This window comes from Coturnix japonica, chromosome Z (assembly GCF_054131305.1).
Source record: "Coturnix japonica strain WE chromosome Z, WE-NBRP24, whole genome shotgun sequence".
NCBI lineage: Eukaryota > Metazoa > Chordata > Aves > Galliformes > Phasianidae > Coturnix > Coturnix japonica.
In genome coordinates, this window is record NC_140702.1 from 40,912,472 (window position 1) to 40,928,677 (window position 16,206).

Below are 16,206 nucleotides of genomic sequence, written 5' to 3' on the forward strand. Positions count from 1 at the left end.
TTTCATAGTTCCTTTCAGAGAAACAGACTGGGATTGTTTTTCCTGCTTCTAGGATACTGCCACTCACACTTAGAAAGCATAGCATTGCAAGAAATACCCAAGAAAAGGTACAATCCCCATCTCCAGAGGCCAGATTTTGGTGGAAGGGTGATAGACTCTCACTCAGATCCTGATTCTCCAGCATCTTACAGTCTCTGGCACTGATGAAGTGGGGGAAATGGCTGGCGCAAATCAGTATAGCCTTGCTAATTGGGCTTGTGCTCTTGATAGTTGGCATAGCTGTTGTTCAATGTATGATTACTCGGCTACTTTCTTTCATCTCTCTTTACTCCTTCAGTCAAGGAACTTGACTCAACAACTTGAGTTCAGGAGAGAAGGTGGGGGAGGTGGAGCGGGTCCTGCTGAGGCATCTCTTACTCCCTGCCAACCAGGGAGTGCCTTATTTGGGGAATTCCAAAGATTTACCTTCCCTGCAACCCACTGAGTGGGGCTGGAGGAACCTTTTGACTCATGTATCACCCTACCAGAGGAGCATGCTGTCTCTGTGGTTTTACCTTACAAGGCAGTCCTTTAGCAGCAGTGTTTGTCTTGAGCATGTTCTCACACTCACTCCTGAGCTGTGTTAAGGTCCAAACTAATAAAATGCCAGTTATTTAGCATTCAGTTTGTGCTGTTTTATTAAAGCCTCGTGATTATAAACCTGTGTTTACGTTAGGTTTATTTTGGTGTGATACAGTACTCTCCAGAATGCAGTTTGATTTGCATTAATATAAATCTAGAGTAACAGTGATATCCTCTGTTGTTTTTCTGTATTTCCATTGGTGCAACTGGGATCAGATTCTGGTGCTCTTTTTAAAGTAAGGATAATAACAAAATGCTAACTAATGGAAAACATTTAAAGAGTATAGAAGAGTATTGTGCAAGAGGGTATTAAAAGACCTTTTCCTCTGCTTTGAGGACAACTTCAGTTCCACTGCAGCACAACTCTGCAATTACAGCAATCAAATATAAGCTTTCTAGTGTCTGGGGTGCTTCAGCAGCTTCTGAAGTTCTCATAGCTGTTCCTATGGATTATGCCACAACTGGGCTCAAAGCAATTACTTGTGGGTTCTCCAGTTGCTCTTGGAAGAAACGTTCAGACAGTAAGTAGGCTGAGCGCATAACAGTCTCAGAACTGGTCTTTGCCCTTCTGTGCTCCCTGTACAGTTACTGCTGCAACAGAGAGTACACAAAAATGGAACCAGGGCAGAAATCAGGTGTGGGGGGGATTTTGTATTTGGACACATCCTCTGTTCTGAATGGATCAAAGGCTATTTATTTCCATTATTCAGGGTGCCCACCTTGCAGAAAGAGCTTGAATGTTTGAATGGCTTCTATGGGTCAGTACAGGAGCTTCCTGTCATAGATCAAACCATTTTCCATGTTACACAACCCACGCTCTTCCCTTTTTCACATTCACAACAACAAATGCAGGCTGATATATTAATAATTAACTAAGTTGTTCTTCATTGCACCAATAACTAAAGTCTGAAGCAGGCAATTTTCAAAGTTATATTTTATTAGGAAGTTTTAATATTTTCAAAACAAACTTCAAACACAAATATTAAAAAAGTCCTCAAAATTAACAAGTTGAGTGAATTTGATATCTACTTCATACAATTGCAAGGCACTGTGGTTGGGTAAAGTGTGAGTACATTCTTTGTGAGTGTACGAACTGTTTTATTTGGCAGTAGGTTACGCTGATTTATACTGAAACACGAGAAGTGAGCTTCTTATTGCTAAAGATGACAAATATATTTCTTACAATAAAAGAATACAAAAACACAAAAATTACCAGCAAAGTGTTAAGAGTTTCCCAGAGAGAATTGTCTTATGAATAATTGCACTTAGCCTGTAGGATATTAGTAGTATCTAATAGTATTTTCTTTATTCTCTTTAAGTATTTATTCTTTCCTTAACATAAAGCCATTCTGTACCCAACACAAAACATTCACTGAATGCAGATTTAAGATAACACAATATTAGATTTTAATTGTGCACCTTTGCTTTCCCCTTTTTTCCTATATACCAGAAAGATTTACACATACACACGCACGCACACACACACACACACAAAGCACTAAAATACTGTGTTGAATGATCTGTGCAAAACAGGAAGCCTTGATATATAGTTGATAACCTCATGCAAAAGAGAAAAAAAAAATAAACATTATAAAACAGTCTAAGAAGCCCTGAGTCGATAATTTCATTGCGAAGGCGAGGAACGCGAGTGCTCTGAGTTTCTCCTACACTTGGGTGAGTATCCGAATGAGTCCAGTCTTCACTTAAAGCACATTTTAAAACAGGCCGTTGTGCAGTTTCTCACATAAAAGCTTCCTGTGCATCCCACTCCTTTCAGCAGACTGTATTTAATACTCAATTTCATTTAAGCTGTCTGGATAGCCTGATGAGAACTGAATTTCTTCCACTTCTAGAATACAAAAAAGGGGAACTAGTGTAAATGCCAGTATTTTTTAATATATAAGTCAGAATGTAATTACTGTGTTAGACTTACATGGAACTGCCACACAGCTTTTAAAAAGTGCTACAAGATTTTTACTAGACCAAACTCTGAAGAATGGTTTCACATGTTCATAAAAATTCTACATGAACAGCAACACAACGACAAATTCAGAGGGGCTTCAAGGAACGACATACCGCCCATCTAAGTGCAATGAAACACCACGCGACTTGCTAGATGTCTCCTAAGAAAAGCAAAGTAAGCTTAAACTTACCTAAACAGGGTCCTGCTTGGAACAGAACATCATCAATAGCTGTGTCACTTCTCATCGACACCCCACGGATTGCTTCAAAAATAATCTGTAAAGATAAGACATAGCTTCTGATGAATACCCCACCTAGAAGGAACGACTAAAAGAACAATCCCTCCCCCCTAAGACCATGCAGTCTGTTCGGGGATCTAGTGAGTGCTGAAAGCCTGGCTCTTGGGAGAACACCTCCATCCTCCATTACTGGACTAACTTCCTTGGTCACAGACTTTGGGTATGTCTGAAGGGAACAGATTTGTTCTCACAGTTCAGTACGATACTTCTTTATTATGAACTACTGGTAATCTACTCCAGTGATGTAATATGCCTGTTTTCCTTTTCACCTGAAACGTACTGTCATGTGTTACTCAACTGAAAGCCAGGAGAGAAAAACAAACAAACAAACAAAAAAAAACCCAACAACATTCTGTTGTGATTCATCATTACTGATGAAGCTAAACTTGCTTTCAATGAAAGTTTAGTAGTCTTCTGCCCAGCGCTGCTTCAGTCAGTATCAGTTCAGCTCTCTTTGCATCATTCCTTGCCTGTTGTGCCACCCTAAAAGACCGTGCTGCAAGATGCAGCCTGTTTATCACAGCTTAGTGACAGCATCAAATTTAGACAAGGATTTAGACTGTGGAGGGGAAAAAAATTGCACAAGTGATCTAAATACAGTCTACCACTACTGAGAAGAAGTGATGGAAAAACAACACTTAAATCATTTTAAAAAGTAACTCTGAGATAAGGAATTAATTAATGCTTCATTTAACTTCAGGACCAGTCTTCCCAGAGAGGTGGCTGAAGCCCCGAGTCACTTCAAGAAGGCATCTGGATAAAGCTGACAGTAACATCCCTTAACTTCTGGTTATCCCTGAACTGGTCACGCAGTTGGAATCAGTGATCTTCATCGGTTTGTTCTGTTCTGTCCTCTTGTTTTCTATCCCAAAATCATGCATTACTTCAGCTTGTTCAGACATCCATTCATTCAGTGCTGTATACTTTTTTATTATACAACTCAAAACCTGGATTCTAGTGCACAGTTCAGCTTTACCTTCCATTTTGTGTTTGTTTTTTCTTACCTGGTAGTTTCTAACACTTTCATATTCTATTACTGCCCTTAGCCACGAGATGCTTTGTTCCCCCGTCCTCCTCCATAAAGGAATCTCTTCATCATCACCTTCTCTTTTTAGATAAACACTTAATAATCCAGTCCCGGCTCCATACATGTGATAGAAAAATGTCAAGCATTGTTTTCCAGAGGTCCCTCTCAGTGATCTTGAAACTAGGTATGCTCTCTGTCCATAGACCATGTTGGATGCCTCTATATACATGTAGTATCCTTAAAAAGACACACAATCAAATATTAGTAAAGAAGAACACATTCTGTTAACCCACTAATTAGCTCCATGTGCTCATTACACAGAAACCCATGACTGAAATTTCTGAGAAGGAAAACTGTGATAAACTATCTGCTGTACTTGTGTGCTGCAGTACCTGCAATACTGTAATAGTTGTGTATTGCAGTAATTAAAATGTTTGTGAATGCTAGTATAAGAACACTAAAAAAACCTCATCCATTTTATATCCATCAAAATATACAACATCAGAAAACAATGCAGAGTAAGAAAACAAACCATATTTGTTCTGAAACCAGCAATATGATTGTTTAGGCTAGGTGTAGGAACCAGTGCTATTAACAAAGTAAATGAACTGAAGTACCTCTTTCAAATCACATTTGACATAATTAATATTTTCCTTCTGTCATCAAGATGCAAAGACATGAGTGAGTAAAACTGGATTACCTAGAATCCACAAATGAGTGAGAAACTGTCACCAGTCCTGATCTCTCGAAAAATTACTCATTAATTGCTGGCAGATAACTTATTCCCCCTGCCTCTCTGAGATCCATCATTTAGTGATTTCCAAGTAAGGAAAGATCCAAGCTGAGATGTACCATAAGACTGAGAAACACCCCCACGTCCCACCTGCTGCACATGGCAGCTGTTTTGCTTGAGATGGACCCCAGGAGGGAGGAGAATCATGAGGACCAGTGAAGCAGGAGGAAGACTGAGAACTGCAAGAGCAGGCAGTAGGTCTGTCTCAGGATCCTGAAAGCCCTGTTACCTAAACAAACCCATGCTGAAGTCATCCTCTAGGTAGAGATGTAGTTTGGTGGTCTGCAGCACTAGAGAGAAAGGGTGAAAAGGGTGAGTATCTGCAGCTGCAGATCTGTAAAGAAAAGACCATTTGCTGCTGTGTGTTGGAGATTTCCCTAGGTTATTTATTCTAAACCTAGTGCAAGTAGCTCCATGAATTTTGATACTAACTATGCTTGAGAGATATCTGAGTCAAAAATCAACACCAACAGCTCATACTGTATCATAGTAGAGTATCTTGCCTTTAGTTTTAAGGCCTGAATCATGTTATTAACTGTTGGAAAGACTATTTTTGGTGAATTTGAATCCACATATTTCTACAGCACATTCCACTGCAAATTCATGATATAAGGAATAAATGTTTATGTTGCTGTAAACACATTTTCCTGTCACAGGCCAAGCTTAAAAGATTCTCTTGGTTCACCAAGAATACAAACTATCAGTCTCCAATCTCACAATGCTTAGTAAATAATATAATGAAGTGAAAATGGGTCTGAAGTCAGGTTCTGCCTGAGAAATTAAGAATCAGGTTAATGTCATTCTGCAAGAATCTGTTTTAACGTGTTGCTGCTGTAAGGAGATGGATATTGCCTTTGGAAACAGGAGATAAGAGAAAGAATGGTATTACCTAGGGAATATCCATGGGGGGAATGCAAGCCTGGACATTAAATCACTTTACAGAACTGAGTTTCAGTTATCTACAGAAATAGGGAGATCAGAAATAGGGCATAACTCTTATCGATTAGGCTTGCACAGGGCAAGATTTCAGATGCACAGCTGAAATAACTACCACTGGATGTGATTTACACTCAGTCACAGCTGACAGAGTAATAGTAGTTCTTGGTAGCATTTTGCACAGGTCAACTGCTTTAATAGCCCAGCTAAAATTTTTTACAGATTGGACTGATAGCCACAGTGAGTAGTGAGTCAGTTTGTCTGCCACTGACTTTGTTCCTTGCTGAATGAATATTTTCTCTCCCAGAGGAGGGCAAATGCAAGGCACCCTGAGTCTTCTGAAACACACATAAGCATCTGAAGTTTACAAGCCTTAGGGTAGCTTCATCTTACACCAGAGCCAGTAAAAGCATTGCTGAGGTGTTCTTCTGCAGGAGCACAAATATCCAGCACAGTAATGCAATTTGTATTTAGCAAAAGTCACTGGGTATGACAGCTGGGGGGGGGAAACTTGGATGCAGTTTCCTGTGAGCTCACTCATACTGATGGGGTCCTCATTCACTTGACTCCTTCAGAAAGCAAAAGGGCACAGTACAAAGAGTGAAGTGGGGTGATAGAACAGATTTTTAAGATAAAGGGCCTGTGGGACTGCTCCTGTATTACCCATATTTTCTCCTCAGTTCAACTAGTAAGGTGCTCAAGAAGAAGAGCTGAGTTTTACCTACTTGTTTTCATTTTGCTTTAGGGAATATTCACATAAGCTTAAGGTTCCTGTGTTCTCATCTCAGAGTATTTTGATTAATTCTTAATCTCTGTTCAGAAAGTTCAATGTGAAGCTTAACTCACCTACCCCGGTAGTGTGGTCCCCCTTTGGTCCAGTGTAAGAGGTGGGAGTCGGACCCCGACTCCTTTGCCAGCTCCCACGACCTTTCTTCTTCTGGGTAAACACACACTCATCCTTTTCAAAAGTACACTCACCAGGAGAGGGTGGCAAGAGATCTATAACGAGATGTTATTGTTTAAAACTGCAAATATATTAGACAGATGTATGGAGAGATGACACAAACAATGCATTGCTTCTGCTGAGATCACTTCTGTTTACCTAGCAACAGATTAGTCACAAGCCTACAAAGTCAGTTCCAAACTGAAATACAGGATTTAATTTCATTTTCTTCACAGCTCTGGGGAAATCTGTGCCTCAGTCTGGCTCACTAACATCTACTAACATCCTTTCAAACACCTCATATAGTTTACTGTAGCTCTTCCTCCAAAAGGGCTCTACCAGCCTCATTTCCTTCTCTCCTGTGGTACTGAAGGCAGTTTAATGAGCTCCAGTATGTGTCACATGTATTAACAGATCCTACCACAGAAAGAGCTTTCTGCGACCTGAAATCAACCGCCACACTGAGCCCTGCTGTATTGCCCTGGCATCCAATTCCACCATCACATGCAACAGACTGCAGAGCTGTAATTACGAGAGTATTTTCAGGGTTACAGCCCCATTAGACGATGTAGAAGAAAGTATGACAAGAATTCCAGTACTTGCCAGTATGATAATAAAGAAGTTTCTGCCAGCTGTTCTGCTACAACTTGAATCAGTGCTTCAGGAGCAGGCACCGGGAGCTGCCTTCCCTCTTGGAGAAGAGGGAGTGTTCACACCTTACATGCTAAGGGTGGGTTTTGTTTTTGTTGCCACCAGTGACAAGTGCCAGCATAACTATGCCTCTAAATATCAGTTTTGCACCTTCGGTTCATTTACAGCTTCCTTAGGGACTACAGAGACACAAAATAGGCAACTGTTGGATATTCTTTAGAAAAAAGTTACGCAGCTTTGTACGTGTGACTTGTCCTTCCCCACTGATGGCACTCACTATTTGGATGTGTGAATCCAATCAGAACAGGTCATAAATTAGTTATTACGCCATGGCAGTCTAAGTGGCACGGTCAGTCTGTCTTATCACCATTTCAAAGGCAGGGCTGTGAATGGGACTACGGACTGTGCCTGTTTCATCAGAAATGCTTCCAAATTAGGATACAATCGTTACATTATCAAACCTCAAAAAGACCCAGAAGAGGGAGTGCGAGTGAGTTCAGAGGGGTTACCCAGCGCATGTCAAAGGGTAAAGACTTGCTCAGAAGCAATGAATTCCTCCCACTGAGGGTGGAGAGCTGGACTCCTCTTATCTGTGCTCATTACAGAGCTTCAGCTCAGATAAGGGACGGACTGTATCTTGGCCTCATACAACCGTATTTCTGGGCAAAAGGAACAGTGTTGTGTTTTGAAACGTGCACTTTTGTGTGCATTCCTGGTCTCCTTATGCAACTAAAAACTGCTTTCCTGTCAGTCTGACTGCTTTTTATAAAGTGGTATGCTCTTGAAGGTGTGAACCCTTGTATACAGCTGCACTGGAGGCAGTGAAGTTAATTAGGAGGTAACAAAATCTGGTCCTCCCTATGATACACCAAAAATTGGATTAATGCAATTCCTACTGAAAAACAATCAACAACAAAAAACAGTGAAAGGAAGCCAGCTGTAGGAAAGGCTTGGAAAATGATGGCATGAGTTAATGTTCTTATTAAAAAGGGGATAAAGTAAGAGCAGTAGGACAACAAATACACATGGTCTTACCAGCAGCCTGGCAGCTTCCCAGGCTCAATGATATATCATCCAGTGCCACAAGTCCGCAGTCCCAGAAGCTCTTACACCAACTCACAAAGACAACCTGCAATAATGAACAAAAAATTCATGCATCTCCAACAAAAGCTGGCACTGTTTAAAGTCTGCAAAATTAGCTTTTTTTTTTTTTTTTGCTTTTTTTTTTTTTTTTCCAAAAAATGCTCTAATGATTTAATATTGACAGTACAGAAATGATGTATTAACTTTGACTTGGCACTTACTAGTAGTGCCTAGACGACCGACACATAAAATCCAGTGGATTTTAGATGTTTTCATTAAATAGAAAGTGTTTTCCCATTTTTATAGCCAAATGATATATTTCTGTGAATGGTTGACATCTTACTCGGAATGTGACTATTTTTTAAAGCATGTCAAAGGATGACTCACTAAAGTTGTTTGTTTTTTTTATTGTTATGTCTCCAACATAACAGCATTAACAGCTCAAGGTCCTCAGCCATCCTGTCCTTATAACCAGGAGGTGTTACCCAGGGAAAGACTAATTTCAAAGAGTAATGCAGAGTGATGGCCAATTGCGATGGCCCAGGCAAACTGCAAGAAAGAACACCAGGAAATGAGGTGAAACTACTGCACAAAACGGGATTCTTAAGCAATGATACAAGGCCACAGTATCATAAAGCAGAAGGCTGAAAAAGCTAAGCATCACTCACAGTGTTTATCTGGGTTTTGTGAAGATTAAGAATGGTATCCAAGATGTTTTATTTGACTACACATTAATTCTGCCATGGAAAATACAAGTCACTCACAGGATGGCAAAGTAAAATGCAGAGAAACCACTAAAACTGTAAGATTCCCAGCTGCTTTTCTCCCAGGGGTAACATAGAGCTGTTCAAATTACACAAGACACAATAAGGTTTATTTTGTGAAAATACTGCTAACAGTTTTCTTTGCCTAAATACTGCAAACCATCTGTCTGGCCATTGAGGTTATGACCATAATTTGGGTGGAGATTTTCAGACCAATTCCTTTGTGATGAGGTCTGTGCTAGTGACTGACGACAGATGAATGTCCACTCCAATATCTTAACACTCTGGAACAACTGTAAACATCCCAGCTACCTTACCTGAGGTTGAATGATGATTGACAGTTTCATGCTGATGGAAAAAGACTGTACTTCATGCATTACCTGATATATCCTCTATTAGCAAGGTTGGTAAACACCTTCAATATAGTCATTACACAAGATTTTTATAGACTGCTTTGCTTAACCGTATTTATTTACCTATCTACTTATGAAACAGCCATTGAAGAGTGTGTGAGCTATGCTGCCCTGCACAGAGCAATCTTTAAAACACCATTTTACATTCAATGCTACCAATGCCAGCAATGAGGATTATCTATCCTGCAAACTGTTAAAAGCATGGACTTCTGGACGGCCCCAGCACAGCACACACAGCTGCTCTGTGTAATGGCCTCAGAGTGATCCCATGTGCTTTTCTGCAGATCTGCACTCCCTGTCTTAAGGTTGAATATGGCAAAGATCATCACCTAATTTGTCAAATCACTCTCAAGAAACAGGCATAATTTGTTAAAAATAACATGGTAGCATCTTGTGGAATAAAGAATACAATAATTATTTACGTCGAGAGGACGTCATTCAACAGACTATTAATAAACGCATTATGGTGAACACTGTATTAAACTAAAGACATATTGAAGTCCTAAACCCAAGGATCTTCAGAAAACCACACATGAAAGGGTGAGGTCAGTCTTCGTTTGTGAAACAACATTTCCGCACTGTGGAATCATGTTCTGACTGATGTTTTCCTATTGACATCACTGGGAGCAGGATCAAGTTCTTTAATCTTAAATTGCAATAATTTGTTCCATACAAGGTTTGTAATTACCCGCTGGATCCTGCAAAAAGAGCTCCATTTGTAACGGATCACAACAATAACTTGCGCTATCACAGGCCACTGAATGTATATCCTTTGCATGAGGCACCAGTTTGCTTCAGTGATAGGTGTGAACTTGCTTGGTTTTGTCATCCACAGCATTAGCATCACTAGTTCTTTGCTTTCTTTTTGTGGTCCTGGGTGACACGCTGCCATGAGAAGACTCCGTAACTGCGCAGGGGTGACAAGGAGGAATGAGTGCTTGGGCATGCAGCGTTTCCAGTATGAGCAACAGCGTTATGTACTAACGTTGCTCATTGTGCACTTCGCTGATTTTGCTGTTATGTTCTCAATTTAGGTTTAGGCAATGATGAAGAAAATATTTTTCTTGAAAGATCAGATCTATTTTTGTCTTGAATGTCTTTTTGTTTGTTGGTTTGGTTTTTTTTTTTAATCTTTCTTTCTTTTTTAAACATCTGTTTCAGTGCATGTGAGCTTTACACCCCAAAATGTTATCAACTCATTTCACTCAGCCGCTCACTTTCACCCCACTCACTTTCACCCCATGTAATGTTTCTAAATCTGATCATGTGAGCGTCTTATGGTCCTTTACATTTGCTCATTTTACACTACAATATTTCCTAGGTCAGTTCTTCCAAAAATAATCATTCATGAAGTTATCTCATACCTTGGAGAAGAGAATAAGGGGATCTTTGTGCTCCGCTCATGCCTCTTTTCATAAAAAAAAATGACAACTGAACAATGTACTGGCTGTTTCATGATGTAACAAATCTTTCTGGACTTGCACGCTATCTTGGAGGCTAAATTAAAAACATTATCAATGCAGGCAGATGTTGCCAGTGTTACTGAGAAAATAAAATACATTTTCCTCTGATGTCATTTTCTTGTTCCAGAAAGAAGACGCAGCCAGGCTATTGGGAAGTTTCCTTCCAAATGATTGCCTTGATTTCTGGAGGCTGGTCTGTTTATTTTGCAGTGCTGGCATGCACAATCAAAAGTATCAGTGATCAATTCTTACAATTTATCCTGGACTGTATGAGTAAGGAGTAACACCAAATGAGAACATCAGCAAGTTTTCACTTCTTTTATGCCACATTGTTAGGTCGTGCCTCAGACACAGAGTTAGGTGGAAAGGATTCCCAGCCCTCACCTGCATCTCCACAAGTTGATGCGAGCTGAATGTATGCACGTGAAATGAACGTTCTTTCAGCAGAGAATAAGAAAGAGTAGGGCATGCAAATAAAAAAGTACAAAAGAGAAAACTGGGCAATATATAAAAAGAGGGTTGGAGGGAGCTGGCCTGAGAAGAAGACAAAAGGATAAATGATGCTCTCAGATCCCTTCTTTTTATCCCAAGATAGTATAGCTGTTGCTCAATCATAAAACCAGTTCAGCTGAAATATATATTTTTTAAAAAAAGATAAGCTGGGACAACAGCCAAATCCAGTGTCTGAAAAACAACTCGAGCCTCTGCAGGAAATTAATTTACCCGACTTTATCCTGCTGAACATTCCTATGCTTAAACTACATATAGTTTATCCGTATAGATACAAAACTCATTCTGTCAGTTGGACACTTATTTAGATTCACTCAAAATCCAGGAGATAAGCAATTATAATGATGTTTTGGTTGACTGAGTCAGTTTTTGTGAGGAGCAACTGCTGTAGCTTCCTCAGAGTGACACAAAACCCTGCATTATGGAATCCAAAAACAATATGAGCATCCAAAACAAAAGTGTGACATGACACAAAGAAGCAGTCAAGATGTTTTCACAAAACAGTGAGTCTAACTCCTCAGTCATTTATAGTACTGCACAGCTATAGAAGCACTCAACCAGTCCTGGCAGATGGAATCAGTGCATCATGCTGATTTCCCCAGGGCTGTTTCATACAAATGTTATCAGTGTAGCCCAAATTATTTTTAACTAGTCTGATTAAACTAGATTTTAAATGGCTTGTTTCTATTTGTCTTAAACAGATACAGACTTATTTATCAGTAGCGGAAATATGCTACTAAGCCAGAGTTAGAATGTCTGCAACCTCCTGTGCCATTTTAAATGAACTGATTTAAAACAGCGGTTGCCATGCAAGTTCAGTTTCTTGCCATGTAAATAACATTAGTATCTATCATTTCTCCAGTGGGAAAAATAACAGATCATGAAAATATCTACATACATAACAGAATAACATTGGCAATAAGATTGTCATTTGAACTAACATGTTTTAAAGCCTTTTCTATCCAAAGCAAATGGTTTGCAGGAATACACATACAGCTGACAGAATAGGCTAAGGCCAAGGAGTTAATGCTACACCTATTTCATGTCCAGTAGAGAGATTTGCAGAGGAGGAAGTGAAGACTAAGATATCAGCCCTCTTCTATCTTATACATAACTGGAAACCTATGTCCTTCATACTGTTGAGCTAGCCACAGCAATCTAGGAGTTTATGGCATCCTGCATTAGTCATTTACCTATGAGAAACAGAAGACACTAATTTATTAGCAGCAAAGAGAAATCTAGGAATTAATTAATTTCATCAGTACAGATTAAAATTACTACTCATTTCATGAGCATTGCCACAGGTAAAAACAAAGAACAGAGGTGCAAAGACCCTCTTATCATGGCACAAGAAGGAGGAGAATGAGGTGATAATGGATGTTTAGGGAAAACAGTGCAAGAAATAAATCCACCCTAAAGACATCTGTACCTTGCTATAATCTGTTCAGCTCCTAGCTGTCTAAACCACTTGCTGAATTGGAGGTCATACTGGTACCACTGTGTTTACTGGTCTCTGCAAGGTGTATTTTCCATGAATTTGCCCAAGTTGCTTAAAAAGTGTTCTTGGCTTGCAAGGCTTCCTGTGGCAAATGATTTCAATGCCTAATGATTCCCTAAAAGTCCTCTTTCATTCATTTGTTTTAAAGCAAATAACTACTGAAGCGCAGCACTCATTCATATGATTCATGTTTTCACAACTGCAATTAAAATTGGTTATGGGTGATGGGTGAAAACGAACAGGTGAACTCACATACAAGGTGACACACACATACAAAATTAAAATACTAATTCACATTCCATGGTGCGTGCAAATATCTCCATGCTGTGCATGGCTCATGTGAATTTGTCTTTCAGTTAGCACTGACCTTTCCTTGCCATGTATGAACTTGGAAAATCAGTTTCAGTTCATTTAATCAGATCAAAAGAATCTACAAATTTCAGAGTCAGATTTTTATGCTGCCTTAATGATATTTATATGACAAGGTATGGCAAGTTTCATTTATCTTAATAGCTGTTAGGAAGATCTCCCATCTCCCATTTATCTTCTGGGTATTACAGAGTACAAAAACACTTTTTATGGAATGGATCGTGGGTGTGTAAACTAATTCAAACACAGAGCATCTCAGATACAAACGAACTGGGATTTTAAATGTCTTCTCACTAGTTTTATACAACATATGTCTTTGCAGTATGTTCGTATATATGCATATCTACAATGTATGTATAAAAACTTATTACTTGCTCAGTTGGATCATACCCACCTAACTTTTTCAACACAGTATTTTGAAAGCGTAATACAAGTCTGTTGGCCATCACCAAACTTCCTGCTCACAGAACTCAAGCCAACGCTCCGTGCCAGACTGCAGTTAGCTAACTCCAAAAGAACTTGCAAAAAAACATTACACAAACCAAAGGATGAAAATCTGAGATGTTTTACTGGCCTGATAAAAAAAAGGAAAAAAAAAAAAGAAAAAAAGCCAACAAAACAAAAAAAAACCACCCACACAATTAAAGTACATCAGACTGATTTTTAAGCTTTGTTTCCAAAGCCTTGGGTGTAATATTTATATTGGGAAGTAAGATGAAGGACACACACATTCAAGTATTTTCTCGGTTTACAAGCATCAGGACTTTTTGGACAAAGCAATGTAACAGCTACCTCACTGACCTTGCTAGCCATTAAGGAGCAGCCAGGAGACTGTTTACTGTATCCATAGTCACTGAGCCAATCTACAAGTTGCTCCCGGTAACCAAGCAGTTGACCAGCTAAACTACTCTGCGTGCCTACACCTTCTTAAGTCTAGACTTGATGCACCACAGAAAACAAGGTGATATCCACATCAACCACTACATCTACCAGAGAAAAGGTGGTAGCTCCATCTTATTTTAATCCCACCTCACCCCACTGAAAGATTTTTCCCTTGTTATTAACAATCCCAAGATGCAATGATTTCAGCTCAGATTTTCCATTCTGGGTGCTTGCTTCAGGCTTGTTTTGTAAGATTCAAGCCAAAACACTTCCATCATTTCCAAGAATAAGGCTAGGAAAAAAGGCATTATTTTGCCCCTATTTCAAAAATCCTTTGGCTTGGGCACTACTGGACATTGGAGCAGGAGGATGAAAAGTGTAAGGGTTTGGTTTCTGTGCCAGAATTCTGTTTTCTTTCAATTCATTACTTTAAATTTTAAAAAATAAAATTAAATTAAAAATTAGAAAAAAAAAATCAACCTAAAATTTATAAGAACTTGGACAGGCACGGCAAAGAGAGTGAGACATGGATGTCAGGATCTGAAGCTCGAAAAGGGAACAGGTTTAAGGCCAGACAAGATGGAGAATGTGAGTGTGGGTTACTGCTTCCCAGACAGGACTGAAAACACAAAGGATTTTATGGGGGACTGTGTCAAAGGCCTTACTAAAGTCCAAATGGATGACATTAGTGGCTCTTCTCTTGTTCACTGATGCAGTTATCACAGAATCACAGAATTATCAAGGTTGGAAAAGACCTAGAAGATCATCTAGTCCAACCATTACCAATACTTCCAGGCTAAATCATATTCCTCAGCACCACATCCAACACTCCCATGGTCGGTGACTCCACCACCTCCCTGGGCAGTGCATTCCAATGCCTGACTACCCTTTCCGAGAAGTAATACTTCCTAATGTCCAGCCTGAATCTCCCCTGATGCAGCTTAAAACCATTCCCTCTAGTTCTATCACTGATTACACGAGAGAAGAGGCCAACCCCCAGCTCACTACAACACCCCTTCAGGAAGTTATAGAGAGCTATAAGGTCTCCCCTGAGCCTCCCCTTCTCCAGGCTGAACAATCCCAGCTTCCTCAGCCGCTCCTCATAATGCCTGTGCTCCAGACCCCTCACCAGCTTTGTAGCCCTCCTCTGAACACGTTCCAGGGCCGCAATGTCTTTCTTGCAGTGAGGGGCCCAAAACTGAACACAGTACTCAAGGTACTGTTATGGCAATTAGGTCATAGTTTGCCTGCTGCACTATGGCTTCCAACTCTTCCTGCTTGTTGCCCATACTGTGTGCATTAGTGTAGATGCACCTCAGCTGAGCCCCTCGTCTTTCTCCTAGTCCCAATACCACTTCCCCAGGCCGATCTCTAGCAGGCCTGGCTTTATCCCCTTCATCATCATCATCACTCACCTCTCACTCTGGTTTCAGGGCTTTGTATCTGTTACAGAGAGGGACCAGGGGAACCGAGGAAGGTCAGGGTGGGGGTCGCCTGCAACGCTGGGCTGAGACCCACTGCCATTCCTCCTCTCCTCTCAAGCTGTCTCTCCCTGCTTGACTATGGTGAGAGAGAGGGTCCATTACTCCCTCAGTCTGCGAAGTGCAATCTCTGCGCCTTTCTCGCAGAGAGTCACTCCACCAATCAATCTCCCATTTGCATTCTCTGATTGTCCGCAGCCTAACTACCTCCTCCCTAAGCTCCACCACAAGGTTGAGCTCACACTGCACACAAATCACATCCTTCCCATCCTCTCCTGGCAGCAGCAGGCTGAGGCACTCCTGGCAACCAGAGACCTGAACCTCCACATCTTAGAGCAGACCCTCTGTCTGGGTTGCCACAGTCTTTGCATGGGAAGCCCGTTTCCTGGTGAGGACCATGTTTGAAGCGTTAGCATCAGGTCCTGTCAACAGAAGAGCAAGTTACCTGAGAAAAAGACAAGAGCACTCACCCGTGCTCACACAAGACACAGCCTCCACTCCCACTGCTGCC

At 40.4% G+C, this 16,206-nt stretch overlaps 1 protein-coding gene across 3 annotated transcripts in view; it reads right to left on the reverse strand.

Moving 5' to 3' along the window:
* Window positions 1-1,540: 1,540 nt before the first annotated feature.
* The window catches only part of MAMDC2 (MAM domain containing 2), a 58,386-nt gene continuing 43,720 nt past the window's right edge, over window positions 1,541-16,206 (reverse strand). Inside the window, exons 10-14 of one of the 3 annotated variants that reach the window (XR_014939147.1) lie at window positions 8,268-8,361; window positions 6,489-6,637; window positions 3,887-4,146; window positions 2,775-2,859; window positions 1,541-2,470 (exon numbers count right to left, since the gene is read on the reverse strand). Coding sequence is in view for 2 of the 3 variants with exons in the window: in XM_015849145.3 (XP_015704631.2) it covers window positions 2,409-2,470; window positions 2,775-2,859; window positions 3,887-4,146; window positions 6,485-6,637; window positions 8,268-8,361 (654 nt within the window). In the remaining variant the exon portion in view is untranslated. Of the gene's footprint in view, window positions 2,471-2,774; window positions 2,860-3,886; window positions 4,147-4,792; window positions 4,993-6,484; window positions 6,638-8,267; window positions 8,362-16,206 lie in introns of those variants that run through there. The other 2 variants (XM_015849145.3, XM_085528221.1) reach the window with 2 other exon arrangements.